Genomic DNA, 16950 nt, shown 5'->3' on the forward strand with positions numbered 1-16950 from the left:
TTTGAACACACCATACACGCAACAATATTTGCCCGGCAAGTGTCAATTTTCTTTATTTTAAAAAATCATATCATGTAAAGGAGTTATTTTCTATAAATAAAAGCCATCCACCACCACCACCCCCCCCCACATCTTTATAAAGTAAAGCGAGAACTCAATCCACTCAAGACAAGGGGGAGGGGAAAAATTGCGGCCGTGCTCCTTCGGCCTGTTGCCGCAGAGTAATACGGTAAACAGCGGATCACCGTACTCGCTGGGGCTCCTGCCTGTGTGACGTCAGCGGGAGCTGGCTGCAAAGTTCCTTGCCATTCTTTGCTGATGTCGAGGAGCCGAATATTTAAAGGGTGAATGTGGAGTTACTGGTTGGCGCTTTTTTTTTTTCTTGTCCCATTTCACCCTTTATTTTAAATTCTGCAGGTAAAGCGACAGTGAGCTGGGAGCTTAAAGACATCTGTGGTGGAGGGGTGAGTCAGCGGGTGCAGAACTCAGAACTGGTTCCTCGGTGAGACGGTCGCCTCCTCCCCCAGAGACGAGGCGTCAGGGCTGCTCGTGGGACCGAACCCCGTCGGCTCCCCGCTGCAGGTGAGTGCGCCAGTCTCCCTCGCCGAGGGCTAAGCTGGAACCCGCAGCTTCCCCTAAACGCCCCCCACCCACCCCCGCATTTTTCACCCGCTGTGATACCAGCATTCCCACCCCACCCTGTTTCCCTTATATATTCTAGGAAGTTACCCCCTAGTTAACAAGGGGGTTTTCCAGCCGGTGTTACCGCCCCGAGGTAGAGGAAAGAGGCTTTCCGCAGTTGCTGACTTTTGTACCACCTGTGAGCCTCAAACTTGTGATTTTTCGCGATGGCCTTTGCCCCTAGGGTCCCCGCCTCAGGGCCCGCCCCCAGCCAGAGTGCTTTAGAAGGCCAGATGCCCCCCCCCCCCACTCCTGGCATTCCTGCCCGAGTGCCTGCGGTCGGCTCGCAGCCGTGGAAATCTAAGTTTCTCGCACAGACAGTGGCCCCCGGCCCAGAAAACCGAGGCGCCCCCTCTCGTCTTGATCTTTGAGCCCACCAAGTCCGCAGTGACCTGCGCCTGCAAAGCCCCTTCTGCAGGGTACCGCTTGCCCCCCTCGTCCCCCCAGCACCACTTCGCCTGCACCCGCGCAGCCCGGCCGGGTGTGGCTCGAGGCTCCAGCCCTCCGGCACCGCGGAGCTTGCGGCTTGAAAGGGGCTCCCGGACCGACCTCGGCGGCGTTCAGCCCTCGGGCCCCGCCGGGCTTTGCTCGGGACCCGGCTCTCCCGCCCGCTCGCGGGTCCACAGGCCGGCGCGCGCCGCGCACCCAAGTGTGAATTCCTCCGGCGTGAACGAGCGCGTGGCACCGGCGGGCCTGCGGTCCCCGAGTCGCTGCGGTTCCCTCTCCCAGGCCGCCCCCTCCAGGTGGCTGCGAAGCAACCTGTTCAAACGGCAGCCGGGTGGATCCTCCAGTTTCCACCGGCTCGCCTGTGCGCGACACACACGCACACACACACGCACACACACGCACGCACACCAGCCGCAGTCCCGCCTAGCGAGCTTCGCGGGGTTTAATTTCGCCGTGCGGCCGCTCGTAACTGGCCTCTGCAGCTCGGGGTTGTTTGCATGGGATCTCGCAGCCGGGCGGAGGCGGCGCGGGCCGCGCGCCAGGGCAGGTTCCCAGCGGCGGGGGCAGGGCGCGCGGTGCCCTCGCGCGCAGCCAGGGCCGCGGTGCTGCAGGGACGCCGCTCCGGGACCGCAGAGCCCGCGGGGCCCCCAGCCGCCGCCCGCCGCCCGTCGAGCCGCCTTGGCCTCGCTCCCCCCGCCCCCCACCGCGGGCGCCTGCCGCACACCCCGCCTTTCTCTTTGCGCTCTTCCAGGAGGACGCGGGCAAGCAGCGCCCTGCAGCCGCCCGGGGCTCGGCCGGCGTTTCCTACCCGCTCCCCCCGGCCTGCGCGCCGGGAAGCTGGATCCAACCGCGCGCCCGTCACGCCGTGGGTCCCTGCAGGCGGGGAGGAGCGCCCGGGTGCCAGCGGCCCCGGTCTCTGAGAGTCGACGGCAGACGGGTACTTGACTGTGGTTTCGCCGGCGAGACTGTTGAGTTCCAGAGTGCGTGCGGGATGCCCGGTCTCCTAAGCTGGACGGATCCGACGGTAGGCAAGAGCGGGCTGCTGTGATTCTGCGACTGCAGTTTGCAACGTGCCTCCTGGAGCTTCGCGCCAAGCCTCGGGGAGGGAGGGAGTCGCGGCCCGGGGCCGGCGCAGCGGGCGGGTGGGGTCCGCGGCAGCCCCGCGCGCCCCTGGCCATGTCGCCTCCACTGCCCTGCCCCTTTGCGTGGCCTTCTGCGGGTTTGCAGGGCAGGCCCGGGTTGCTTCCCACCCGCGCGCGCTCTCTCCCCCCCAGCTAGCCCCAGCCGGCCAGGCTCCCCAGAGCCGAGACCTTCTGACTCCGCTCCCTCGCTTCCGCCTCCGCCCTCGCTCGGGGGGTGGCTCTCGAGAGCCGGACCTCGCCGGCCCCGGCTGGGACCATGGTGTTTCTCTCTGGAAATGCCTCCGACAGTTCCAACTGCACCCACCCGCCGGCACCGGTGAACATATCCAAGGCCATTCTGCTCGGGGTGATCTTGGGGGGCCTCATCATTTTTGGTGTGCTGGGCAACATCCTGGTGATCCTCTCCGTGGCCTGCCACCGGCATCTGCACTCGGTCACTCACTACTACATCGTCAACCTGGCGGTGGCCGACCTCCTGCTCACCTCCACCGTGCTGCCCTTCTCGGCTATCTTCGAGATCCTGGGCTACTGGGCCTTTGGCAGGGTCTTCTGCAATATCTGGGCGGCGGTGGACGTCCTGTGCTGCACCGCGTCCATCATGGGACTCTGCATCATCTCCATCGACCGCTACATAGGTGTGAGCTACCCGCTGCGCTACCCCACCATCGTCACCCAGAAGAGGGGTCTCATGGCTCTGCTCTGTGTCTGGGCGCTGTCCCTCGTCATCTCCATCGGGCCTCTCTTTGGCTGGAGGCAGCCGGCCCCCGAGGACGAGACCATCTGTCAGATCACCGAGGAGCCGGGCTACGTGCTCTTCTCGGCGCTGGGCTCCTTCTACGTGCCACTGACCATCATCCTGGTCATGTACTGCCGGGTCTACGTGGTGGCCAAGAGGGAGAGCAGGGGCCTCAAGTCTGGCCTCAAGACTGACAAGTCGGACTCGGAGCAGGTGACGCTCCGCATCCATCGGAAGAACGCCCCAGTAGGAGGCACCGGGGTGTCCAGCGCCAAGAACAAGACGCACTTCTCGGTGAGGCTCCTCAAGTTCTCCCGGGAGAAGAAAGCGGCCAAAACGCTGGGCATCGTGGTCGGCTGCTTCGTCCTCTGCTGGCTGCCTTTTTTCTTAGTGATGCCCATTGGTAAGTAAGTCTTTTAAACACCTGGCCTCGGTATTTTAGAGATCTGCATCCTGTTGCCCTCTGCTACCCCAGACTCACGTCGGGAAGGCGGTGGGGGGCAGAAAAGGGATGTGCATTTCAAACAGCCGAAACCCGGGCCCGGCGGGGTAGGGGGTAGTTGGGAAATGAATGCTCCCTTGTGGAAAAGTGAATTTTAGCTCCCTTTCTTCTCCAGCTCTCATTTACATGATTATGTCCTGGGGCACTTTTTCAACTACGGTAAAGTGGCTTCTAACAGATTGCAGATTAATTGGTCTCCTTAATAAGAACGTCAGCTTTTCTTAATGCCTCTAAGCACGTGTTTAATTTAAATAGATGCCTCTTCCTTGGAGTCTCAGAGTCTCCACCACACACTCAGGCAGAGGCTTGTAGAATGCCACTTTCACCTCTGCTGCTATGGACTGCAAATCCTCTTGGCCTAAAAATAAGCACCATACTTATTCTGAACAAATGTGTAATTTTGTTATTAGATTAGATTATCCCTAAGGGTTAGTCATAATGCTCTGCTTATGTTCTATATCTGTGTTAATTTTATTTTCTGAATTCAGTATGGAAGAAAGTGTGGCCAGCCACGGACAAGAAGAAATAAAAAAAAGGATGGTTTTGTGTCCAAACGAATTTAAGCTTTAAAGAATTCGACATAATGTTTCCAATAAGTAAATTCGTTCCCCCTTTATTATTTTAATAGTTTTAAAACAAACAGGATTCTCATCCAGGATCATTCTGGGAGTTGCAGATGACACTGTTTGAAAATAATACAGTAATGTTACAGATCCAATTTTTGCAAATGCTAAATTAGCTATTGTCAAAACCAATTAGCTCATTGTAAGTATCCTCTGTGCTGATCCACTTGGAATAGCCAACTATCTCTGAAAGGCCTTCATGAGATCCCAAAATGGTTGTTTGCTATTTTTAGTTTGTGAGCTCAAATATAGACCCACACACATTGGTTATCCACTAACTCTAGTAAACAAAAAAAAATATGATAAAAATTAATAGAAGTTCGTTTCTGGCACTCTAGAGCCAAATGTAAGTGGCATGTATTTAAATTACTTGAATTTGCAACTCTCTGTAATAATAGCCGCTATTAGTTTTTGAGGGCCAACTCAAAAACTGCATTTGTCCAGGCTCTTTATTTTGTACATCCTCTCAACAACTCAGTGAGGAATGCATTATTATTATTCTGAAATCACAAGTGGGGGGAAGAGATTCTTGAGGTCCTAGAGTTTCACAAGTCCCATAGCCACCAGCCACATGTGGCAATTTAATTCGAAATAAAATTAAAGAAAATTAATATTTGGTTCTGTAGTCCCACTAGCCAAAGTTCAGGTGCTCAATAGCCACACATGGCCAGTGGCTACTGTTTGGGACAGCAGAGGTATTGAACATTTGCATCATTGCAGAAATTTCTATCTGACAGGGCGGCTTGAGAGACCTTCAGAGTCTACTAGCTGGCTTTCCCTTGTGCCTGCCCATCATTCTTGCTCTGTTCCTGGAAGTACATCACAGTTTTGAATTAATTTACATAACACTCTACCTGAGCCACTGCTTCCCTGCTTTTCTGCATCCTATCTCTTACTTCCTCCCAAAATTTATTCATGCATCCACGGGCTCATCCAGTGCATATCGGGCCCTTGTTCTAAACACATAGTTCGAACAAGGCAGCAAACTCCATGCCAGTAAAACGTTTGCATTCTTTTAGTGGAGATCGACAAACAAATAAATATATCTTAAGAAGGCAAGGATTACTAAGCACTATTTTAAAAAGTAAACAGGATAAGAGGATCAAGATGAGTAGGGTGACGAGGCGCATGGTCAGAGGAATCCTCTCTGAAGAGGTGGTATTTGAGCAGAGGCCTAACTGAAGTGAGGAGCAAAGCTTGCCAAGTCTGGGAGGGTCTTTTGGGCAGAGAACGGCAAATACAGAGATGGGAAAGAGCCTGACCTGGTCAAGGCAGAGCAAAGAGGCCACAGTGGCTGAACTACAGATGAACGCGTGGGCAGACAAGGTCAAACCAGGGTAGCAGAGACAGACTCGGTCAGAGTAATGTGGATCTTTTTTGGCCCAAGTAGAATTTGCATATTATTCCAATCCTGATGGAAAACTATCCAATAAGACAGGTTTTATCAGGGAGTGGCTGGTTTTACATATATGTATTTTAAGATTTTATTTATTTATTCATGAGAGACAGAGAGAGGCAGAGACATAGGCAGAGGGAGAAGCAGGCTCCCTGCGGGGAGCCCGATTGGGGACTCAGTTCCAGGACCTGGGATCATGCCCTGAGCTGAAGGCAGACACTTGACCAATGAGCCACCCAGGTGCCCCTGGTTTCATATTTTTAAAGGATCACTCTGGTTGCAGGGTGGAGAGTAAGCTGTTTGGGTGTATGACTGTGAAAGCAGCGAGACCAGTTGGGAGACAGAGAAGCCAAGAGTGGGAAGGTCGTGATGCCTAGCACTCAGGTGAAACAGGTGGGGGTGGTGAGAAGTGATCACGCTCAGCACTTATTTCAAAGGTGTTGCTGACAAGTTTGGACATAAGGTATGAGAGAAAAGAGAGGTATTAAAGATAGCTTCCAATCTGGGGCCTAAGCACCAGGGTAAACAGTAATGCATTTGGCTGAAACTAGGGAAACTAGAGAATGATGGTGATGTAAGTAGCTGGCAGGAGTGGAAAGCACAAGTGTTGATTTTGTGTAGCCACTCTGAGTAGTATCTATTCAACATCTAAGGGGAAGAGTGCCTAGGTGGCTCAAATGGTTAAGCATCTGACTTTGGCTCAGGTTGTGATCTTAGCGTCCTGGGATCAATCTCTGCGTCAGGCTCTGTTCAATAGAGAGTCTACTTCTTCTCCCTCTGTGCTTTCTCTCTCTTTCACTCTTTCTCTCAAATAAATAAAAATCAAAAATCATTTTTAACAAAACCCATCTAAGTAGAGATGCCAACTGGCAGTTAGATACATGAGTTTGGAGTTGCGAGGGGCAGCGGAGCTACCATGTAAGCTGTGGACACTTCAACATATTTAAACCCACAGAAGTGCACAGATCTACAAGGAAGGACATTTGGAGAGAAAAGAGAGATAAGACTGAGCCCTGGGGCCTTCTGGTATTTGAGGGCTGGGAAGAGGAGGAGAACCAACCAGCAGAAGTTGAGAAAGAGCATCCAGGGAAGTAGGAAGAAAACCAGGAGGCTGTATTGTTCCCAAAGCCAAATGGAAATGTTTAAAGAAGGCAGGAGTATTCAGCTGTGTCACAGGCAGCTGCTCAGCCAAGGCTGGGAATCAGCATTTTACTTGGCCATGTGGAGGTCCTTGGTGATAGGAGGAGGTCCGTTGGGGATAATAGCCTCAGTGACATGGTGGAGACAAAAGCCTGACTGTGTGCTTCTTAAAATGAAAGATGAAGATGTGAGAACAGTGAAAAGAGAAGACACAACTCTTGGGGAAGCTTCTCGTAGACAATAGAACAGGGAAATAGGGTGTAGACCGAAGGATCTAGAGAGAGTTTCCAAAGGTAGGAGATAGGATATTATGTTTATATTCTGATGGAACAAAGGAATAGAGGTGCTGATGGTATAGGTGAGGGAGGAGGTGGGATTCAGAGCCCAAGTGGAGTGTTGGGAAGTGAGGGAGAAGCCAGGGTAGTAGAGTCCTAGAAAGTCCTTAAGGACAGATTTGAGATTTATAGATATAAGTTGAAAGTAAGACCAGTCAGGAAGGTTTTGTGTTACTTTCTAATAGCGAAGACGCTGAGGATTATGGGGAATGTTGCTGATGATTGACCATACCTATGAACCACAGCAAAGACAGGCATTTATGCAGGGACATAAACTAGGACAGAAGAGGAGTCATAAAGAGTCAGATGGTGGACAAAGGGGAACTCTGGTCTAACCATGGCCTATCTCTTGGATCTGCTCTCCTGGGGAATTAGTAACATTGAGGTGAAATATTATGGTGGCAGGAAGTTGTGATCAGACAGGAACACCCAGATCACTGGGCTTCCTTTAAATCCTAACAATGGGGGTGCAACAGCAGGAATATTGAGAACTTAAAGTGGGCAGTCCAACCATGCTGCTCAGTAGGCAAAAGGTCCCTAAACCTAGCAGGATCTGTGGTCCACAGTTTCTTGATGCCACCAAATGAGCAAGAGCCGATTTCTTCTAGGATTTATTGACTGTATAAGAAGTGCCAGGCACTGATTTAGAACAAAAAGATGAGTAAAGCACATTCCCTGCCCTCAAGGGCATCACAATCGAATTAAGGAAACAAATTAGGAACAATTATCACAAGTCTATGAAGTGGTATTAGAGGCGCTAAGGAATATAACAGTTAACTGTGTCTGGAGGTCACTGTGGAAACTTCTAGAAGTACCACTGTTGACTGAGCAGGGACTTGAAGCCTGCACTACTTCTGCTGGGCCGTCAGTGAGATATTGTTTGTTGTTAGTAACTGTCTTAAGTACATCTTTCATGCAAAATGGGAATAGAAGAATAAATGGCATATAAATATACCATTAATAATTATGTTATCATACACAATGGACACAAGCTTTCAAGTATGACAAGTACTGTCTTGGGAAGAAGAGATTATCAATCTGAGCAAGGCTGTCAAAGAACAGCCGGATTAGAAACTAAGGCAGGCAGGGATGTGTGTGGTATACAAAGCTGAGAAGCAAAGTGCCCACATGTGTGCGAACCGGCCCAGGATAGCCAGATGAGAGGGCTCCTCACAGCCTCCAAACTTCCCTCCTTCCTAGCTCCTGCCATCAGGGCCAGGCTGATTGTTGGACTGAAGTGTGATTGCTGGTGGAAATCTGACTTGCTCACTCTCAAGTCTTAGTGTTGCTGGTCTTGTTTTCTTTTTGCATCTTCAATGTTTGGTTGAAATTCAGAACCCCTTGTAAGGAGATGTGGTGTCATGTTTGAGGATCTTATCTCATTTATACCTCAGAGTGAACGTTTTTCTTCTTTTTAAATATTTTATTTATTCATGAGAGACACAGAGAGAGAGAGGCAGAGACATAAGCAGAGGGAGAAGCAATTTTATACCTCATAACTGCAGGGAGCCTGATGCGGGACTCGATCCCAGGACCCCAGGATCACGACCTGAGCCAAAGGCAGTTACTCAACCACTGAGCCACCCAAGCGCGCCCCAGAGTAAATGTTTTTAAAAGCCAGGTTTTGATCATGGAGATGAAGAGGAAGGGTACAAAGGTGTTTGCTTCAGCGTGTGAAAGGAGGAAGTGTGAAAAATGTGTCTTGGGGGGAAACTCCAGCACCTAACACGTGGACGTCATCTTTGCTTATTTCATTCCTGCCAGTTCCAGAGTCATTGTTGTGCTGGGTTCAAAGAGTGGTGGCCTGAGATTGAAAGCTAGGCTTTCTTTTTCATAAAATAGGACATGTTATACAGGTCAACTGCCTAGCACAATGCCTAGCAGAGAGTAAATGGCCATAAATGTGAATTTTATCCACGCATGTGGGTCTTACAGACCATTACTGACATAGGTGACACAAGGATGTTGCTATGAGGGGTAGGTGCCCCGGGAGATCTGAGAAACAGCTTCAGAAAGAAAGGGATGAAGGGGTAATGTCTACTGCACGCACAATAGTGTGTCTGAAATCTAGTTCTCTGATTTAAAGACAAAACAGGCATTATTATTGGACTTAGACATTGCTGAGTCAAAGGAGGCAGTATTGGGCTGATCTGTGGCTCCTGTGGACATAGAATATTTGATATTTATGTTAAAATAAATAGCAGACCGTGCGGTGGTGAGGTTGGAGAATGTGTTTTAAAATGGGATGTTTGAGGGAAAGCAGAGCTGGCAAGGGTAGAAGCAGTGAGGCAAAGAATGGTTCGTGTATTCAGCAAAATCTCGTTGCACACCTACTATGTGCCAGGCAGCTAGAGACTCGCTGGAAATAAAGACAAGGAAAAAAATGTCTACCCTAATGCAGCTGAAAAGCTGCACAGTGGAATGCACAGCGAAGTTTCAAATGGTGGTGTGTGAGACACAGCAAGGAAGAAGAGCAAGTGCCTGATGTATAAATGACATATAGCGACCCTAACTCTTATGGATGCCCAAGACAACCAGACATTGGGTTGATTTGCTACAGGCACAAAGGGATCAGGCCTCCGATTCTAAATGGAGAAGGTTGACCTCTTTAGAGATGATGATGTGAAGAGAATCTAAGAGCCATTATGATTTTAAGATAGGAGGCCAGTTTCTCAATTACTCTGTACTGCAAACCATCCCAAAATATAGTGGCCTAAAGAAACAATCATTTTATACCTCGTAACTCTGTAGGTCAGGGATGAGTCAAGGCCCAGCACATCTGATCATTGGGGCTGGCTCGCAGAATTTGTGGCTTCTCTTCTTCCAGTGGTGTAGACCAGCTTTTTTTTTTTTTTTTTTTTTTTTTTAAGATTTATTTACTTATTTTAGAAAGAATAAGATAGAGTGAGAGCATGAGCATGAGTGAGGAGAGGGATCAAGGGAGACAGAAAGGGAGACAAAATCTCCAGCAGACTCCCTGCAGAGTGCAGAGTCCGACGCGGTGCTTGATCCCACGACCCTGAGATCGTCGTATGACCTGAACCAAAACCAAGAGTCAGACACTTAACTGACTGAGCCACCCAGATGCCCCTAGGCCAGCTTTCCTTCAGCATGGCAGTGTTCTCCATGAAAGCCAGGGCAGACCCTGCCGGGCCTTTGAAGAGCTAGGCCCAGACCTGACTGGCCCAGTGTCACTGCTGTCTCATTCTGCAGTGAACGCAAGTCACAAGATCCACATAGGTGCAAGGGGAAGGACATAGATTCACGTCCTGATGGGCAAGTGGCAGGTGCACAGTGGGTGAGAGGATTACTCTGACCACCTTGCAGCACGTCTACTTCACAAGCATATCAAATAATATTTCTCTTTCATCTACTAGTTATTTATTGAGAACTTCCGATATGCTGGGCTTTATGCAATACACTAAGTAAAAAGAATCTGGGTCCTTGCCTTCCTGCAGGTTTCTAATCTCTTTGGACAGAGAGAGATTAATCAGATAATGTCTGATTAAAAAAATCCAAACTGGGGTGGCCCAGTCAGTTAAGCATCTTCCTTCAACTCGGGTCATGTTCCCGGGTTCTGGGATCGAGCCCCGCATCGGGCTCCCTTGCTCTGCTGGAAGTCTGCTTCTCCCTCTGCCTGCTGCTCCCCCTGCTTGTGCTCTCTCTCACTCACTCTCTCAAATAAATAAATAAAATATTTTTTTTAAAAATCCAAACTCTGTATAATGAAGAGGATGTGGGTGGTACCTTGAAAACATATACTGTGGATAAGAGTGTCCCTGAGCAGAGAGAGCAGAAAAGGCTTGCTGCAGAGGAGGGCTTGACCTTCGAACCAAGATGTGCAGAATGGGGAGATGTTCGGTGGCTAAAAGGGTGAGAGGGAGAACAGAATGGGCAAGGACTCTGACAAGGTTGGCTTGGTGTCCATGAAGATTTTCCAGATGGCTGGTGTGGCCAGAAGTGAAAGTCTGTGAGATAACTGGTAACAAATGAAGCCAGAGAGAGCGGAGCCAGACCAAATTAGCTCATAGAGCCATCTTATGAGTTTTTGATCAGGAACAAGGGTGACATGACCAAGCCTATATTTCAAACTGTCGGAGGCTTAGAGGAAAGAGGACTCAAGACAGGCCAGTGGGAGATCTTTACACAGGACAGGAGGGAGATGTCCGGCTGAGTATGATGCTTCTCACCTGCGGTTGCGAATACTTATTTCCGTGAACTGCTACATAGTTCTGGAATGCCTCTTCGTCATTGCCTCCAGAGCCGAGTTATGAGAAAACCTTTCTCTGATCACAAATAGTATAACCAGACTTGGCTTTAAATTAATTCTGGCTCTTTCCACAAGACGAAACTGTCAATGAAGATTTACTGTCATATTCAAAAGAATGTGCTGCAGGCTCAGGAAACATCTAGAATGAGTTCCAAAAATGCTTTGAACAATAGCCGACTCTCAAATGAGGCTACAGACAGGCAAGTCATTACTTTGAAGGAGACAACACTTAAGGACGAAGGCATAGCTGTGTTTTGTTGTCTCATGGTTTCAGGCTCGGATGGAAGGACCGATCTTCCTTGTCTCGCAAGTTCACTGTATTTTAGCGCTTTTTGTTTTGCCAACTGGACACTTGCCTAGTGGCTTCTCATTTTTAAATTGCATTATTTCTTTGCTCTTTGAAAAATTTCCCCCGTATTCTTATTAGTCATTTGCATTTCGACTTTTGTAATGTGAAATTGCTTGTCTGTGCATTTTGACCGCTTTTTATAAGCCCTTTTATTTTTATTTCTTTTCTATTTGTAAGCTCATTTTATACATTGAAGATATTAATCACTTATTTATAGTTTATCCTGGGTTGCCAGTTTTTTTTTCTCATGCTATATTCAGATATTGCTGAGAAAATGTAGCTTCTTTATTTTCCAAAAACCGATGTGATCTTTTTCATGAACTCCATGGAAATACACACACACACACACACACACACACACACACACACTTTTAGGCAAATCCGGTAAGCTCAGCCTGATCCAATCATGTAAGCTGCGTCTCTATATATTTAGCCTCTTTAGAGTAACGCAAACCTTTCAGATTTACTGCGAAGTTGTTGACCGGGTCCAGGAGCTCACATGATCTCTTGGGCATGTGGATAGGAAATTGGGACCCTTGGCTGACCCCTGAGTGTGACTTTTAGCGCCCCATATTGAGGAGGTTGGGATAGTCTAGTGACTCAACATTAATCCCCAGCCCATGCTCTTGTCCCCTGATGAGTCTGAGGCTGTTCCTTGTGGCCCGTCGTCCCACCTGATGACCCAATGGGACTTCAGAGCCTCAAGGTATGTCTGTGAGTCCATTCATTCCTGGTAGGGGAGATAACGGCTCTTTTGCCATTGGTCAAGGAGACACTTAGTCCTTAGAGCCCCAGTGATCACCTCTTGCTCCTGAGCTAAAATCCTCAGCAATGTTTTATCCCATCTCAAGGCATGGAGAGCCCCATGGGTTCCATCCACACCACACCACACCACACCCCACACAGAATACCATACCAGACTACCCCACACCACACACATCATACAACACCACACTACACACATGACACCCACCACACCACACTATACCACACCACACACACCACGCATACCACACAGGCAGGTTGGCTGGATTCGCTCTCTGCCCAGCCATGCTGGCTGTAACTTTCATGGGTGTGATAGATGTCATGTGCCATCTCCCAGATACCCAGAATGGAGAGTGGGAAAAATCGCCTTCACTCCCACCTTTATCTTAAATGCCTTGGGGTCCTTGTTAAGAGGGAAGCTCAGAACAAACACCCAGGTGCCTCTTTCCATTACCTCCTCCTCCATTTCCCCCCACAGTCCCTACCTATAGAGGGTAGACGGGGAAGACTTTCCCTTCCTCTTTCTGGCTAAATGGGACACTCCCCTGAATCATGTCCTCCTCCCTCCCAAGGTGGCATCCACCTTCAGTGGAATGGCACATGGATCGCAGAGACAGAGAGGCTTACTAAAAAGGAAAGAAAGATGAGGGGTATTTAACAATATTATATTTACTGTGCATATTTAGCAATTATGCTTCCCATTGGAATTTTTTGCATTTTATTGTTTTGTGGTTTTTACAAATATATGGGCATTTAACATTTTTATGTAGCCACATATTTTAATCTATTTCTTTACAAATTGTACCTTCCCAGGGATGCTTGGAAAGATCTTCCCCAATGCCAGTCAGATAACCTGTTTTTTCCCCAGTTCTTTTAGAGCAGCATTTGTAACCTATCTGTATTTTGGTAGGTGATTTTGAAATCTGTATCAATTTTGAAATGGTTAGCTAGGTATTCTTTTTTTTAGCCAGATTATCTTAAAAGATTTAGTGAACAATCAATCTATCTTTTCCTGTCTTACTTGGAAAACTACCTTTGTTATGTTAAAAAGAATCTTGGGACTCCCACTTCTGTTCCATAATTTATGTCTCTCCGCTCTAGGATTGGGTGCCACACTATTTTTTTCATTTTAAAATTTTTGTTCTTTTTTATTGTAGTGTAGTTGACATATAATATAATATTTATATATAATATTTATGTAATATATAATATTTATAACAACTATATTTATTGTATTTGTATGTATGATAGAATAATGTATAATAATAGAATATATTATGTACATTAATATAATAAATATTATATATAGTTCAGATATACATCATAGTAATTTGACAGTTTTATACATTATTTTAATTACTGTGGTTTTATAATACATTTTAGCATTTTCTGGTTTAAGGACCCTGGATGAAAATTCCTTCTCAAAATTATCTTGTCCGTCCTTGCACACTCATTTTTCCAGAAAAACCCTGTCCCCTGCTCACCCCCCACCATACCTAAATCCTGTCACATGTTAATCATAAATTTTTAGGATTTATAGATTAATTTGAAAAGAGACATCTTTATCATGCCGAGTTTTCCTGTTGAGATATGTGACATGTTGCTCCATTCATTTCCCTAACTACTTTTGAACTATTGTTTACACTTTACTTTTCATCACAGTTATTAACATGTCCTGGGGCAGCCCCGGTGGCTCAGCAGTTTAGCGCTGCCTTGGGACCAGCGTGGGATCCTGGAGACCTGGGATCGAGTCCCACGTCAAGCTCCCTGCATGGAGCCTGCTTCTCCCTCTGCCTGTGTCTCTGCCTCTCTCTCTCTCTCTCTCTCTCTCTATGTCTCTCATGAATAAATAAATAAAATCTTAAAAAAAAAAGAAAAACATGTCCTGAAAAACTATTATGATAGTGGATTTGGGAAATGCTGCTTTGGTATTTCAGCGTTAGATATGGCACTCATTATTGGTTTTAGATCAACACACTTCATTGTATCAAGGCAGTATCTTTCTATAGTTCATAGAAGCATCTTATCAAAACTGAATTTTTAATTTTCTCAGATGCTTCTTTTTTGATACCCATCACTATCAACTTTTTTCTTTGACACTGATCTGATAAATTTTATTTCACAATATTAACCTATCCATGTATTCTTGGATTAAATTCTATCTTGATCAGTGGCATTTTTCTTTTTTATTCTACTGCATTATACTAAATGTCTTATTTCTGGACTGTATCGATATTTCTATGTGAAGTGAATGTATTGTTTTATTTTATTGTGCTGTTTTTGTCACATTTTGGTATCAAGCTTATGTTAACATCATAAAGCTAACTGTGACACTTTTCATTTTTTTCTACAATCTGTAACAGTTTAAATAGCCTAAGAATTATGTGTTCTTTGAAGGTTTGAAAGAACTTGCCCATAAAACGTTTAGGCACAGCTCCTTTTATGGATGCAATTCTGAGACTAGTTTCTATTTCTTCCATGGATAGTGATCTATTCTGATTGTCAGATTTGATAATCTTTGTTTTCTTATTTTCCATTTCCCTTCTCATTGAGGCTTAACATTTTCACATAGAATTCTACAGGAAATTCTTTAATTTTTAATTTCTATTCTACCTTTCTCATTTCCCACATCATGCGCTTATGTTTTCTTCTTTTTGTCTTCACTGAGATATCCTGAGAGATTGCCTGTCTTATTTGTTTTTTCAAGGAAAAAACATGTCCTGGATGTATTGATTCAGGATGTATCAATGTCCTGGATGTATTGATCATATTAATCTGTTTTTCCAGTGCAATAATTTAAACTTTAGAAGTTTCTTTCTTTCACTTTTTCTAATTATATTTTGCTCTTTTTTTTATTACCTTGCACAGAATATCTGCTTCAGGTATTTTGATTCTTATTTAAGATTCAAGACAGTCAAAGCTGTACATTTTCTTTCAAGCAAACTTGAGCTCCTTGCCCTATATTTTGCTAAGCAGTGCTCTCATTTAGTTGCTGTCTTTCCTCTTTTAAAAAAAAATTAAATTTTTATTTAAATTCAAGTTGCCAACATACAGTATGACACACAGTGCTCGTTTCATCACATGCCCTCTTTAATGACCATCATGCAGTTACCCTATCCCTCCACCTGCTTCTCCTTCTGCAACCTTTTGTTTGTTTCCCAGAGTTAGGAGTCTCTTATGGTTTGTTTTTCCCCTTTTAATATTCCCTTTGTCCTATGTAGACAGAAGAGGATTCATTGGGGTGTTCTTATTGTTTGTTAATTTGAAAATAATCGATGTTTTAAATCCCCTACTTTAAAAAATCAATTTAAGTATTACTACATTGTGGTCAGAAAATATGAAACTAAGTAATTTCTAGCTTATGGAATTTATTGAGGGTATCTTTTATGACAATATATGACCAGTAATTAGACATTTAATAGAATTCATATTTAATAGGTATATGTTAACTAAACTTTAATACTGGCATTTTTAAGATCTTCCCAATTCACTCTTCTTTATCCATCATCTACTTTCTTTGTCAAATACTGAGAGAGGTATGGTTAAATCCTCCCACAGCTACCGTAGGAAGAATAATTCTCCAATTATTCTTTTATTTTTAATAAAGTTGCTTTATATATGTTGACGCAGTTGCTTGATACCTAAAAGACTGAGTCAGTATCTTCATTAAAGATAGATTTTTTGTTCTATTTATTTTTCCTTGATATGCACATTTTAAAAATTAATACTGTAATCTTTTTTTAAGATTTTATTTGTTTATTCATGAGAGACACAGAGAGAGTCAAGCAGAGACACAGGCAGAGGGAGAAGCAGGCTCCATGCAGGAAGCCTGATGTGGGACTCGATCCCGGGACTATGGGATCACGCCCTGAGCTGAAGACAGATGCTCAACCACTGAGCCACCCAGGTGTCCCAATACTGTAATCTTTAATGTGTTTTGTTTGCCAATGTACCTTGGCCTGAATTTTTATGTACCAGCTTGTGTATCTTGCATCACATAGATTTTTTTTTTTATGCTGTATGCATCTGATCTGGGTATTTGTCTCTTAGTAGGGATTTGACTAATTTCCAGCAATTGTAACAGTTATATTTGGCTTGATGTTTGTCCTCCTGCTTTATGCTTTCTGGCTTTATGCTTGCTTCCTTTTCTTTGTTTCTGTCTCTTGCAGATTGGACCATTTATTTTCTTTGCCTTTTAATTCTGTAATGTTTTAGAAAGGTTGTCTCCTATTATTATTTCTAAGAGAAATTATCTTCGAGCTTTTCTTTTTTCTTTTTTGGTTTTTGTTTTGTTTAGTTTTGTTTAGAGCTTTTGAAAAGTGTTTTTTTAACCTTCAATTCTTTCTTACCACAACTTCTATCAGTCACCTTTGCTTATGTAAGGGAAGAAGTTTAGCATACTTGGATTTTCTTTTCTTCCTGAAAATCACATCTGTGGGTTAATAAAATTTTGCATTTTAAATTTAGATTATTGCTATTAAATGATTATATTATCTACCCTGTTTTTGCGTCTTTCTATAATTTAGTTTAGTAATACTAATTGCCCTCTTATTATATACTGTGA

The 16950-nt window shown here is 45.5% G+C and overlaps 1 protein-coding gene across 12 annotated transcripts in view; it reads left to right on the forward strand.

Moving 5' to 3' along the window:
- Positions 1–297: 297 nt before the first annotated feature.
- ADRA1A (adrenoceptor alpha 1A) overlaps positions 298–16950 on the forward strand; it is a 109961-nt gene continuing 93308 nt past the window's right edge. For 6 of the 12 annotated variants that reach the window (XR_013363140.1, XR_013363141.1, XR_013363142.1 and 3 more), the window contains exons 1-2: positions 301–582; positions 1880–3409. Coding sequence is in view for 6 of the 12 variants with exons in the window: in XM_077868766.1 (XP_077724892.1) it covers positions 2527–3409 (883 nt within the window). In the remaining 6 variants the exon portion in view is untranslated. Of the gene's footprint in view, positions 583–1879; positions 3410–16950 lie in introns of all 12 variants that reach the window. The other 6 variants (XR_013363144.1, XR_013363145.1, XM_077868762.1 and 3 more) reach the window with 5 other exon arrangements.

This window comes from Canis aureus, chromosome 24, assembly GCF_053574225.1.
Source record: "Canis aureus isolate CA01 chromosome 24, VMU_Caureus_v.1.0, whole genome shotgun sequence".
Lineage (NCBI taxonomy): Eukaryota > Metazoa > Chordata > Mammalia > Carnivora > Canidae > Canis > Canis aureus.